Source organism: Chiloscyllium plagiosum, unplaced genomic scaffold (genome assembly GCF_037043375.1).
Source record: "Chiloscyllium plagiosum isolate Xiang-an unplaced genomic scaffold, Cpla_swu_hap1 HiC_scaffold_11, whole genome shotgun sequence".
In the NCBI taxonomy this organism is placed as follows: domain Eukaryota; kingdom Metazoa; phylum Chordata; class Chondrichthyes; order Orectolobiformes; family Hemiscylliidae; genus Chiloscyllium; species Chiloscyllium plagiosum.
In genome coordinates this window covers 79,849,656-79,862,597 of record NW_028270149.1, presented here as the reverse complement: position 1 = coordinate 79,862,597, position 12,942 = coordinate 79,849,656, and the positions used below count along the sequence as shown (strand labels likewise).

At 39.5% G+C, this 12,942-nt stretch overlaps 1 protein-coding gene across 8 annotated transcripts in view; it reads right to left on the bottom strand.

The window, feature by feature from the left end:
• Positions 1–12,942, bottom strand: part of LOC122557082 (sodium- and chloride-dependent neutral and basic amino acid transporter B(0+)-like) — a 63,639-nt gene that overhangs the window by 13,375 nt on the left and 37,322 nt on the right. For 6 of the 8 annotated variants that reach the window (XM_087992218.1, XM_043704373.2, XM_087992223.1 and 3 more), the window contains 6 exons: positions 12,756–12,923; positions 11,442–11,580; positions 5,751–5,883; positions 4,920–5,060; positions 3,427–3,655; positions 2,136–2,261 (listed from right to left, as the gene is read on the bottom strand). In XM_087992218.1, the coding sequence (XP_087848344.1) occupies positions 2,136–2,261; positions 3,427–3,655; positions 4,920–5,060; positions 5,751–5,883; positions 11,442–11,580; positions 12,756–12,923 (936 nt within the window). The remainder of the gene's footprint in view (positions 1–2,135; positions 2,262–3,426; positions 3,656–4,919; positions 5,061–5,750; positions 5,884–11,441; positions 11,581–12,755; positions 12,924–12,942) is intronic. The other 2 variants (XM_087992220.1, XM_043704376.2) reach the window with 2 other exon arrangements.

Sequence of the window (12,942 nt, the reverse complement as noted above, 5' to 3'; positions counted from 1 at the left end):
AAAGAGGCTGAAATATTTTTTATTCACCTGATGGTCTTTTCTAGATTTCATATCAAACAGGATTAGGAGAGACATAGGTGGAAGAAAGTTGCATTCACTCACGGCAAAAATGTTTCAGAGAGAGAGGCAATATTCCCAGCAGCAATCCCAGAGTGAATGGAAGACTGAGGCTGCCTCTTATCATGGGTAGCTACAGCTTTTGCACCATGGGAGGGGGATGAACAGGGGAATCTGAAGATGTGGATAAGCAACTATCATCAAATGTGATTCCTCATCATTGTTACGCTCTCCATAGTGACTGTGAACATTTAGAGAGAAATTTGAACAGCCCAAAGTGGTTAAGTGAAAAAAACCAATCCCTCAAGATTCCATCTATTTTATTTATTTATTGTTACATGTATCTTGTTACAAAATACAGTGAAAGGTTTTGTATAGCGTTGCCACACTCTGGCACCATCTAAAATACAGAAAAATGAACCAAGATATAGAATATAAAGGCAGAAGAATGAAGAAATAGAGGAAGTGCCTAACGATAAAGACCTTCTTGCTAAATGCTCCATCATGGGCCTGGTGGTCAGGTAAGAGATGCCTTCTCTGCTCCAGTACCACTAGAATGAAAGTTGTCACTCTTCAGTACCATCTCACCTCCACCAATGCTCTCGCCACTATGAATCTTCCCTGGACCTCACCAATACAAGCGTCATCGATACAACCTGGTATCGCATTAGCCCAAACTTGACTCCATCACTGCCATGAGTCCCCTTCAGGCCCACAACACTGGAGTAGCTGCTGCTGATGCTGCTGGATCTCATATTGGGCCTGAACTCCCCTCACACTGCCACCGCCATGAATCTGTGCTAGTCACAGATGCCACTGGGAAACCAAACTCTCCTCTGCTGAAGCCGCCATGAGTCAGTGCTAGGACCACCTCAATGGTGCAGAAGCCACTGGGAACCCAGTTTGAATTCAAGAAAGCTTTGCTGTATGTAAGAACAAAATGAAACAGAATAAACAAAGCAAAAACTACTAACTTAACAATTTTGTAAAGCCTTAGGTTCAAGAACAAAGACTTTCCTCAAACATTGCAACAGAATCTTAAAAGTTGATTTATTGCTTTCTGGGACTAAACCAAGGCATGTCATGATTTTTAGCAATTCACTTTGATTTCTCAGTATTCCAGGTATTCTGTGAACTATGAGATATCATGAGGATCCTTCTGTTAGCATTTGGCTAAGTGACATTTCAGCTTGTTTCCTAAAACCTCATGACTGCAGATTTCTCAACTCAACTTGGGATTCCATTGCGCTGCTGCTTAGTGAATCAGGAACATGCTTGAGTCCTAATAGTCTCCATGCTCCATGTGCTGAGTATGGACAGACACACTGTGTTCTCCTAATCTGCTCCCAAAGTTCTTGTACAGCTCTGGTCCCACAACTGCTTTACAGCTCCTGGAAGACTCTACCGTTCTCTGTTTTCTTAAAGGCCTAAAGAAGCTGGTGGATGTTTTCTAGCGCAAACACACAATAAATTGAAAGAAATGCACCTTCCTAACCCCAGAGCCCATTTCCATGGCAACGTGTAATACTTTAGGATATCCGAACTGAAATATAAACTGAATACTTTTTAACCTTGAAAGCAACCCTCTTATCCTGTGACCTATACAAATAATTTATCTCTCTAATGGATAAAATTGTACTTCTTCAGAATTAGTGTCCATCCATAAACCCCTTTATTGACAAGTTGCTTTTGGCTTGCTTTGATCTGAGAACAAAATAAACAACGGTGGATGTTTTGGATAGACCAAGAATTTATGATTTCAAGTTTTCCCCAAAATAACATTGACTTTGTACGGTAAACACTTGAACCACTCACTGATTTGCAAACATCTTGTTGGTTTTTAACCAGCTTCTCCATCAGAATGTTAACTATGTTTATTTAAAAAATCCATTTTCCTTAACACAACTTACAACATTTCTAAAATCTATACACTAACAAATTAGTTATTCACAATGCCTTTTAATTTTTAAAAACTCTTTTATGGGACGAGAGAATAAAATCCCATGAAACAACTATATGAAAGAGTTAGAACAAAAATGCCTTTAAATTTGATCAAGGTGGATTATAAAGACACTTACCAAGGTTTGCAAACTCACTGCCCAATCCCAGAGTAAGCAGCATGAAGAAAAACAAAATGGACCATAAAGGTGCCCATGGTAAGTGGGCAAGGGCCTCTGGGTAGACAACAAAAGCCAAACCAATACCTAAGCAATAAGTACAATTAGTACAGTAAAATGAATGGTGTTAATTGTAAACTTATATATGCTTAATTAAATTGCAATCCCAATTGTCAAAATCAATCTTATTTTGCTCAGTATCTGCCTTGTGAATTTTTAAAAATTCTTTAAGCTGAGCAACGTCACACTAGAAAATTCAGTTGTTTCCATTTCCTACAGTTAGAATTCAAACATGTATGATTCTTGGAGCAGATTGTTTTTCTAATGGCTGGAAACTAGGCAGGGATCCATTTACACTAAGTTTTGGTTTTATACTAAAGCCTCTAGAACAGGCATGCAAGAATGGAACCTGAAATAACTTCTTAGAGGCCAGTGCCCATCACCAAGTCACCCTTTACTTACTTGTGCACAGTACACTGGCTGTGGCCGGCCAGCTCGGAGCCCGTCCTCAACCGAGGAGGTTCTAATCTCCTGCTGACATTAGTCAGCCAAGCCTTTCCTGATTGGCCCAGATTAACAACCCCAATCAAGAACCTTATCATCAATGAGATCTACCTGATTCCAGTCAGTATAGAACCTAAACTCACAGATTACAATGTAGTCAATGTTGGCAAGTATTTATCCTTCAATCAACATCACAAAATCTGGCCATTACCATTGTGCCATTTGTGGAAGCTTGTTGTGAGAAAATTGACAACCACATTTTGTACATAACAAAAGCAACCTCAAGTGATTCATTGGATGTAAAGTGCATTGAGATATTCAGTGATTATGAAAGACAAAAAAATCTTTCAGAGTCTTTTGCTCTTTCTGCTGTGACACAAGTATCTCCCACAAATGTTGTGGTAGCAGACTGGAAACATCACTGAAAATTCAAGGTCCTACACTATACTGTGTATTTATAATGTGAATCAATTGTATTGTGATATTGTATCGTGATGATTCAAAGTCCTTGTGATTAAAGGAAAAAGTTCAACAACTCATCTATTAGTCACCACTTCAAAACTTCCGGTTTACAATTAATCCATCAATCTCTACCTGACGTAATACAACCACTACTTCACTGTGTAGAATTTCAGAATGCGAAGTCATTTTTCACCAGGATTACTGCTCTGGATCCCAATGATTGATAAATTGCACCTGCAGCCTAGATGAATTATAATTTCAGATCTAACAAATAGATTTCATTTACCTGACTGTGCAACTTCTGAAACGGGCTTGTCTTGTACAAGAGCCATGTGTCCAAGGACAGAGAAAATGACAAATCCAGCATACACACTCGTAGCACAATTAGCAACACAGACAATGAAGGTATCTGCGTAACAGTTGTTGTGGAATTTGTTATAAGATGAAAGTGCTGTTAAGCCTCCCATTGATACAGCGATAGAAAAAAAAATTTGTGTTGCAGCATCTTTCCAAACCTAGTAAATACAAAGTAGAATAAATGAGCAATTGGAGATTTTACTTGAACTCATTCAACGATTGAAGGCAAAATTACATTGACAAACAGGAACTTTGTTAGCAGCACAGGTCACAATGAGGGGAGAGAAAGAAGCTTCTTTTATCAATAAAAATCATCTCCATTGAGTATTAGAGCCATCAGTTTGTTTCCTGGCCTAACATTTAATGATAAATTCTGGCTTGGAACATTATTACTTTTCCCTGTCATGTGAAAAGTGAAGATCCAGTTTCATTACTGTGGTATAGTGGACTCTTCTTTTTTGTTCCATAGCAACGCTTTTTAATAATTGTGGTTGCTTATTGACATGCTACTAAGTCACTGTGTGACTGATAACCATACGCCACTTTTAATTTTCCACACAAAGATTGCTAAACTAATAATGCAATAGTTGTATGAATGAATTTGTTACAAGGTGTTAAAACAAAATGTGTAACAAAAAAAAATGTCAGGGTTGCTTTTCGCCCAACTCTGTCTCACTCCATTCTATGAACTCTCATCTCATCCAAACCAATTTTGCCTGTTCCCTCTTTCACTACTTCATGATATCACGTCCATCTAGACCCATCATCATTGCATTATGCCTCAATTCATTCCATCTCATCCCATTCCACCCTACCCTCACTACATCAACTTAATTCAATCAATTCCAGCTCATCCCATCCTTCTTTGTCCAAGTCCATCATATCCACTCCATCCTGTCCTTCTGATACAAGCCTATACTGTGCCATTCCATTCTATCACAGCGTGCCATTGAATTAGTGTTTGGTTAGCTCAGTAGGCTAGCTAGCTGGCTTATAATACAGAGTGATACCAACAGTGTGGGTTCAAGTCCCACGCTGACTGAAGTTACCTTGAAGGACTCTCTTTAAAATCTCTCCCCTCACCTGAGGTACGGTGACTCTCAGGTTAAACCACCACCAATCATCTCTCTCAAGCGAGGGAGCAGCCCCAGAGGCTGATAAGACTATGGTGACTTTATCTTACCACCTAATTCTATTTTTCCCATTTGTTAAAGCAAGTTGTCAGAAGTATTTCAAAAAAGCCCATCCACAGAGTAATCAGAATAATTGAAATAATGTTTTATATGTTTAAACATGGCCCAAAAAAGCAACATTGTACTCTTAAAATGGCTATGTAAAACAGCAAATTAAATAAGACAAACACCAAACACAATGATTAAAAAAAAACTCTTGAAATTCAATCACTGACTTTGTTCTAATTACCTGAGCATCAGCCAATTTGGAGAAGTCTGACTGGCTTCCGATGTAGAATTCAATTCCTTTAGAGGCTCCTTCCAGTGTCAGCCCTCGGATCAGGAGTATAGTCAAAGCCACATATGGGAATGTTGCAGTTAAGTAAACCACCTGACCATGGAGAGTAATTCTTTTAGATTTTCCTATATAGGCTGGTACAACATTTACAGTATTGAATCCAAATCAATGGAAATTATATAGGATTGGATTGTAATCAATGCAGAGATTGAAACAAAATGTTATTGAAGGAATAATAATGCACAAAGGGAATATTTAACATTGATATGCTCCATCGTTACAGAATTTAAAAAATATAATTATATTTCATTTATTTTGCATATTCAGTAAATATCAAATTTAACAGAAAAATAGAACAGACTATGCTGAAGATATTTCATTCCTCACCTGTACAGCTCGGGTTTCTTTCCCATTCTCATTATTGCGACAAGTCTCATTTCACTCAAATAAAATCCTTCCCCCAGTCCTGCACAGCTTTCCACAGCAATTGAAAATTCCTCCAGAATCTCTGCATCAGTGAGTGAAACCCTTAGAATGAGGGCAACATTGCAGGGGTTTGGGGGAATTGCTGCTGTTCTTTCCCTCTGGAGAAAGATCTTCAGATCTCCCTGAGGCCTAAAGTGTTGATGAATTATGGATCTCCCACTCCCTAAACAGCCATTATTTACATCACATTGGAGATTAACCAGCCACTTCATAAATCATTTATAAACTTTAGTTTTATTGTCACAGAAAGCTGTACCTTGTCACCAGTTTTAATTCTATTCATCACCAATCATTTACCTTTCCTGATGATTTAATTCCCTTCGATAACGCTGCCCCCACCATCAGTCGGACCAGAAGCAGACAGAGAGCTAAATACCAGACTATTTCCCCAGTCTCATCCATTGAGCTGGTTCGTCGTAAAACTGCTTTACTAAAGAAAATGACAACAAAAACATTGCGTCAGGATAGTATTTAATTCACACAATGACAAATATACAGTCAAGTAAAAACAGATTTTTGTAAGTTAACCAACATAAAGACAACCAATTAAAATTTTAGAAATGAATTAATATGTTGTGATTAAACTTTTAAATTTTCTCTGTGTCTCCTGACTTTCTAAAGATGTGATATTATTTAAACAGTAGTGCTGAATGTGATTCACAAGAGAAATGATTGATTTGATGGAGTTCTGACAGTGCTTCATTAACTGCTGTACATTGCACTATTGAAACTACCTGTGTACTTAGTCACCGTAGCATTGAATATTAGATCCCAGTTCAGGATGTTATGACCAGACCAAAACCCCTCAGAATAGATTAAGAAGGTAGCCTAGACCCTAAATCTTTCTTATTTTAAAAAGGTAAATCTAAGGTGTTTTATGTTCCTGATGCTATTCAACTGGTCAAACTACTTGACGTTAAGTAAAACACAATTTATTCTTACACTATAGCTAAAATACAACAAAAGAAAAAAGAAAAGAATTGGCTTGGTTGTAACTCTATTGGAAAACATAACACAATAAAAGATTAGTTAGTAACTAAACAGTAACTATTCCAATACAGTAACATTCCATAAACATACTCCTGGCAAAAGACATATTCAACAAAACAGATTGTTTCACATGTGACTTTAATAAATAGGATAAGGTAACTTCTTAAAGTCATAGTATTGTTGCATGGACCACAGGGTCAGGATGTGTAAATACTCTAGGAGGTCAGATTCCCATTCTGTGGGGAGGGGAAGGTGTTAGGGGATGGAAACTGTTGGTGTGTAGTGGAGCAGATGAAAATGGGTGATCTGAGAGACAACACAGAGGCTGTTACTGCAGGGGCAGATTGGACAAACATCTGACCTTTGTGCACTGGTACTTTGTTGAATCATTGAATTAACTATAAATCAAAACTAAAAGCACCTCAGCCATCTTGTCTTATACCCCTCCACCCCAGTTTACTCCCCATGCCCTATTCATGCCAACATGTTATCTCATGCCATTACCAATGTAATTGCTCCTCATTCTCCCCCAGCCAAACTATTCCTCTTAATATACGAACAATCGCCCTCATATCCTCATAGTTGATAAAGTGTGGTGCTGGAAAAGGCACAGTAGGTCAGCCAGCATCCAAGAAGCAAGAGAGTCGATGTTTTGGGCAGGTCCCTTCTTCAGGACTGGGAAGGAGGAAGGGGCCACACAAGGACATCCGCAAACTCGAAGAAGAATATCTCATCTTCCATCTCGTGAGTCTACATCCAGACGGTGTAGACATTAAACTCACCAGTTTCCAAATCTCCCCTCCCTCCATCCCATCCCAGATTCAACCTTCATACTCATATCTGCCCTCTTGACCTGACCCACCTGTCCACGTTCCTTCTCACCTATCCGCTCCACCCTTTCCACCAACCTATCACCATCACCTCCTTCCTTCACCCACATCGCCTAACTTTCTCCTTGTCCTACCCCCATTCCCCCATTTATCTTTCAACCCCCTTCCCCCTCCTCAGCCCTGAAGAAGGGTGCTGCCCAAAATGTTGATTCTCTTGCTCCTCAGGTGCTGGCTGACCTGCTGTGCCTTTTTCAGTACCACGCTTTATCAACTGTGAGTTCTCCAGCATCTGCAGTCCCCATTGTCTCCTCATATCCTCCACACCAATCTATATCCCTTTGCTATCCCCATGATCATTTATAGCCCCTGTGACACCAACACATGTTTTCTCTTTACACCTACCAACTTAGCGAGTTTTGAGAAGATTTGTACCTCAGGTTGAGGTTTTGGATGTAGGTTTGCTTACTGAGCTGCAAGGTTCATTTCCAGACGTTTCATTACTCTACTAGGTAACATCTTCAGTGGGCCTCAGGTGAAGCAATGCTGAAAATTCCTGCTTTCTATTTATATTTCTTTGGGTTGGTGATGTCATTTCCTGTGGTGAAGTCACTTCCTGTTCCTTTTCTCAGGGGCTGGTAGATGGGGTCTAACTCAATGTGTTTGCTGATAGAGTTCTGGTTGGAATGCCATGCTTCTAGGAATTCTTGTGCATGTCTTTGTTTGGCTTGTCCTAGGATGGATGTGTTGTCCCAGTCAAAGTGGTGTCCTTCCTCATCCATATGTGAGGATACTAGTGAAAGAGGGTCATGTCTTTTTGTGGCTAGTTGGTGTTCATGTATCCTGGTGGCTAGTTTTCTGCCTGTTTGTCCAATGTAGTGTTTGTTACGGTCCTTACATGACATTTTGTAAATGAAATTAGTTTTGCTCATTGTCTGTATAGGGACTTTCAAGTTCATTAGCTGCTGTTTTAGTGTGTTGGTGGGTTTATGGGCTACCATGATGCCAAGGGGTCAGAGTAGTCTGGCAGTCATTTCCGAGATCTCTTTGATGTGGGGGAGAGTGGCTAGGGTTTCTGGATGTGTTTTGTCTGCTTGTTTGGGTTTGTTGCTGGGAAATCGGCAGACTATGTTCATTGGGTACCCATTCTTTTTTGCGTAGATCCTCTGTGCTACTGTGGGTGTTGGCTCATTGAAATAATGTTCTGATACAGCTTCGTTTGTGGATGTTGGGATGATTGCTTCTGTAGTTCAGTATTCTGGCAGTATGTGTTGTTTTCCCATAGACGCTGGTTTGAATTTCCCCATTGGCTGTTTGCTCTTCTGTGACATCGAGGAATGGCAGTTTTTGTTGTTTTCCTCCTCTTTAGTGAACTTTATGCCATCAAGGGTATTATTGATGGGCGTGAAGGTTTAGATTAGATTACGTACAGTGTGGAAACAAGCCCTTCAGCCCAACAAGTCCACACCGACCCTCCGAAGAGCAACCCACACAGACACATTCCCCTACACCTAAAACTATGGGCAATTTAGCAAGGCCAATTCACCTAACCTGTACATTTTTGGACTTTGGGAGGAAACCGTAGCACCTGGAGGAAACCCACGCAGACATGGGAGAAAGTGCATACTCGACACAGACAGTTGCCTGAGGCGGGAATTGAACCAGGGTCTCTGGTGCTGTGAGGCAGCAGTGCTAACCACCGTGCCGTCCAACTGTACCACCGTCCTCCAACTTGTTTCATTTAGTGATGACAAAGGTGTCATCCACGTAGCAGACCCAGAGTTTGGGTTGGATGGTTGGCAGAGTTATTTTCTCAAGTCTCTGCATTACTGCCTCTGCTAAGAACCCTGATATCGGAGATCCCATGGGTGTTCCATTGGTTTGTCTGTAGGTTTTGTTGTTGAAGGTGAAGTGGGTGGTAAGGCATAGGTCCACTAGCTTGATGATATTCTCCTTGTTGACAAATTTGGTGTATGTGTCTTTGGGTCTTCTAATAATGTAGTCAGCATTTCCTTAGCCAGGTTAATGTTGATTGAAGTAAACAGGGCTGTTACATCAATGGAGACCATTATTTCATCCTCTTCTATCTTCCTGTCTTTGATGGTCTTCAGAAATTCTTGGGTGGAGTGGATGGAGTGGCATGAGCATTCTACTAAGTGTTTTAGTCTTTGATATAGCTCCTTGGCCAATCTGTAAGTGGGTGTTCCAGGTAGCAAGACTATGGGTCTGAGGGGGGCTCCTGGTTTGTGAATTTTGGGTAATCCGTAGAAGCGTGGTGTGTTGGATCTGTCTGGTTTCATTTTTTTGGAAGTCGGTCTTATTTATTTGTCCAGATTTCTGAAGTTTTTTGAGTAGGGCTGTGATTCGGTTCTCCACTTGTGGGGTTGGGTCTATCGTCACTTGTTGGTAAATGTTGGTATCCGTAAGTAGTGTGTTTGCTTTTTCAATGTAGTCTCTTCGATTTAGAATGACTGTCAAGCATCCTTTGTCTGCATATAGGATAACAATGTTTTTATCTTTTTTTAGTCTTTCCAGTGCCTTCCTTTCTTGGGTATTGAATGTGTATCCTTCGTTTTTTTCTGCTTAATGTTGGTGCGACTACCTGTCTGATGGTTTGTTGGGTTTCTTCTGTGAGTTGGTTGTCTTTTAGTGTTGTTTCTAATGCTGCTAAGAAATCTTTCTTGTCCGCATCCTGGCAGTTGTAAGTTAATCCTCTTACTAAGACAGCTTTTTCAGTGTCTGTTAAGGGTCGGTCAGATAAGTTTTTTATCCATGCTTCTGTGTTGTCAACAAACACATTGAGTTAGACCCTATCTACCACCCCCTGAGGAAAGGAACAGGAAGTGAATTTACCACAGGAAATAACATCACCACAGGAAATGACATCACCGACCCAAAAAAACCCAAACATATAAATAGAAAGCAGGAATTTTCAGCATTGCTTCGCATGAGGCCCACTGAAGATGTTACCTAGTAGGGTAATGAAACATCTGGAAATGAACCTTGCAACTCAGCAAGCAAACCTACATCCAAAACCTACCAACTTGTCCAATATTCACTGTGGGCAGAACTCAGGACACTTGCTAAGATTAAAGAAAGTTTCCATTGTCCATTAATTTAATTACTATTTCAAAAGAAATACCTTCATTGAGAATACATCTTACTCCGTTTCATTCCTTCTATAAACAAATACTGGAATTCATGACCACCTCGTTCTGTCAAACAAACTGTAAACTGGCACCACATTGTAATAAAAAATGGTTGTGAAATTAGCGCTAATTCTGTTATGATAACACTCAAACCTATGTCAAGAGCAAGTACTTTTTTGTTAAGCACTGTAGACAGTTTTGTTTCAACTATTTCGAGGGCATATGTTTTCAATGCCTTGAAAGGTTGACAGATTTTCTTGACAATAGAGTTGACATATCCTTTTGAGATTGTTTCTGCATTTCTCTCACCCATTCAAGTCTAATTTTAATAATCCCAGAGGGCAGTTGCTTCTCCAAAAGTACACCTAGTCTCCCCAAGGGTGGCTAGGGAGTTTACTGAAAAGGCTAATTCACCTTTCCAAGGATACTCAAAAATTCCCTCAACTGGACTGAAGTGTATAAGTTGTGTGTAGGCCAGTCCATGAGTGAAAATCATATCAGGCCTGAGACAGTTGCACCTTCACCAATGAACCATGCCAATAAAAATTGGAATGAGTCCCCATTAATCACCCTTGGCTCAAATCCCAGTTTGAAAAATGCTGAGTGCCATATTCTAGGGTAGGACATTTGAATGTGGACCTTCATGAGCATTTTACTAACAATGGAACCCTCTCAATTCAATTCCCAGGTCAGCTGCTTAAAGGGATAACTGGAATCATTTGATTTCAAGAAGAATCACTTTAATTAATGGATATAAATGGATAAGTGGGATGAATATAGGTTTTGCTGCATAACTGACAACTCATCATATAATATAAGCATCCAGGAGTGTATAAGCTAAGGAATGGGCCTCCGTGGTTATATCATTTTGTAAGAGGTGTACAATATAAATTGTACCTCTAGCAATATCAAATAACTTTACGTTCATTAAACAAGGGCATTTACCAAATAACCTTCCCAAGACGAGTTACTGGCCCAGCTATGCAGGCTATAGGTGCAGCTCTCTGCAGCAATGTACTTACTCCCAGTAGTGCTCACTCGGACCCTGGTGAGGAATGGAGATTTCAGATCCATTCGGACAAGTTTCATTGTTTGTCTGCAACCATGTTGTATTAACGATTTCAAAATATCCATCATTCAGAGTGAGATTGCAGAGTGGGTCTAGATTGCATAAAATGTGGTTTAGAATTACTCTTCATTAAGAACAAAGCAGTCATTTCTAATCAGATAATTAGGACTGGAGCTCCACCCTGACTGAATCAGCCTAATCCCTTTTATTATACTGTATACTGTATTATAATGTGTCCAAGATTTTGTCTACAGTTCAGGTAGTCAGATTATACCAACTCTAATCTCATTATTACTGCAAGGAAGTAAGATATTTTGATTGTTTTGTTTTATAATTTTCTGTAAATCATGCATATATCATTAATATTCTTTCTGGGATGTGGTTCTAGCAAGGCCCAAGAGATGTAACAATTGGGACTCTTTATTGATTTGGCTGAGTTACTTGCCTAGCAATACATGCACCTGCCCATGTGAGCAAAGTGAGCAGATTATTAACATTATATGGGACAGTTTGCATGTCATTACAACCCAATATTTACTCTGGAACTTGAGCCCAGCAAATGTTCTGAGTATTTATGTATTGGAGTTGTTTTTAAATCAAATTCAGGCATAAACACTTAACCTTTTATTATAAATGCACACATCCAAGGACCCTCTCCGAGAGACAAATAAGATGGTTTCTTCATTTCTAAGAGGTTTTGAAGACTAAACTGATCCTTTATTTTAATGCAAAGTGTCAGAAATAGAGACAATTTTTGCAAGACGCTGAAAGAATGAGTGACAAAATCATGAGGAGATGGAAAACAGAAAGGTAGAATCTTATACAAACAGGAAAAGGATGAGATTCTGGCTGGGAAAAAACACAGAACCAAGTGATAACAGTGTGAAACACACAATAAACACAGTGTCGAAAGTAGGAGACAGACGAAAGATGAAACAAAGAGTCGAAAGCATAAAAAATAAAGTAAAACAACAAGCAGACAGGTATATAAAATAAGACATGCTATTTTAAAGTAAAATGTTATCAGTATGCGACAGATTGGCACTCAAGCTAATTTACTTTCAATAAAGATTTAGACTATCCACAATCCTGAAAGCTCAAACACTCACACACGTAAAACATCATTATCCAAACTTTTCTGCTGTAATATCAAAATGGAGACAGCCAATGAAAGTAGTGACAATATTTTCTTTCTTAAACTTTTAAACAGAATGAACAATTAACAGTCAGGGTCTACACGCTCCCCCAATAGATGTGAACATTATACCTTTGGGAGTTCTGCTGCATGTTTTATCTGCTCCCCACCAATTGAAGCAGTCTGCCCATGGCAGGGGTGATTGGAAGGATGCAAACAGGTAGTACAGACTGTAGGCGGTGATGCAGGAGTAAGAAATGGTGGCAAATGTCGATGATAGCACCATTGTAATCCCTACACCTTAAAATAGAGTGAAGGG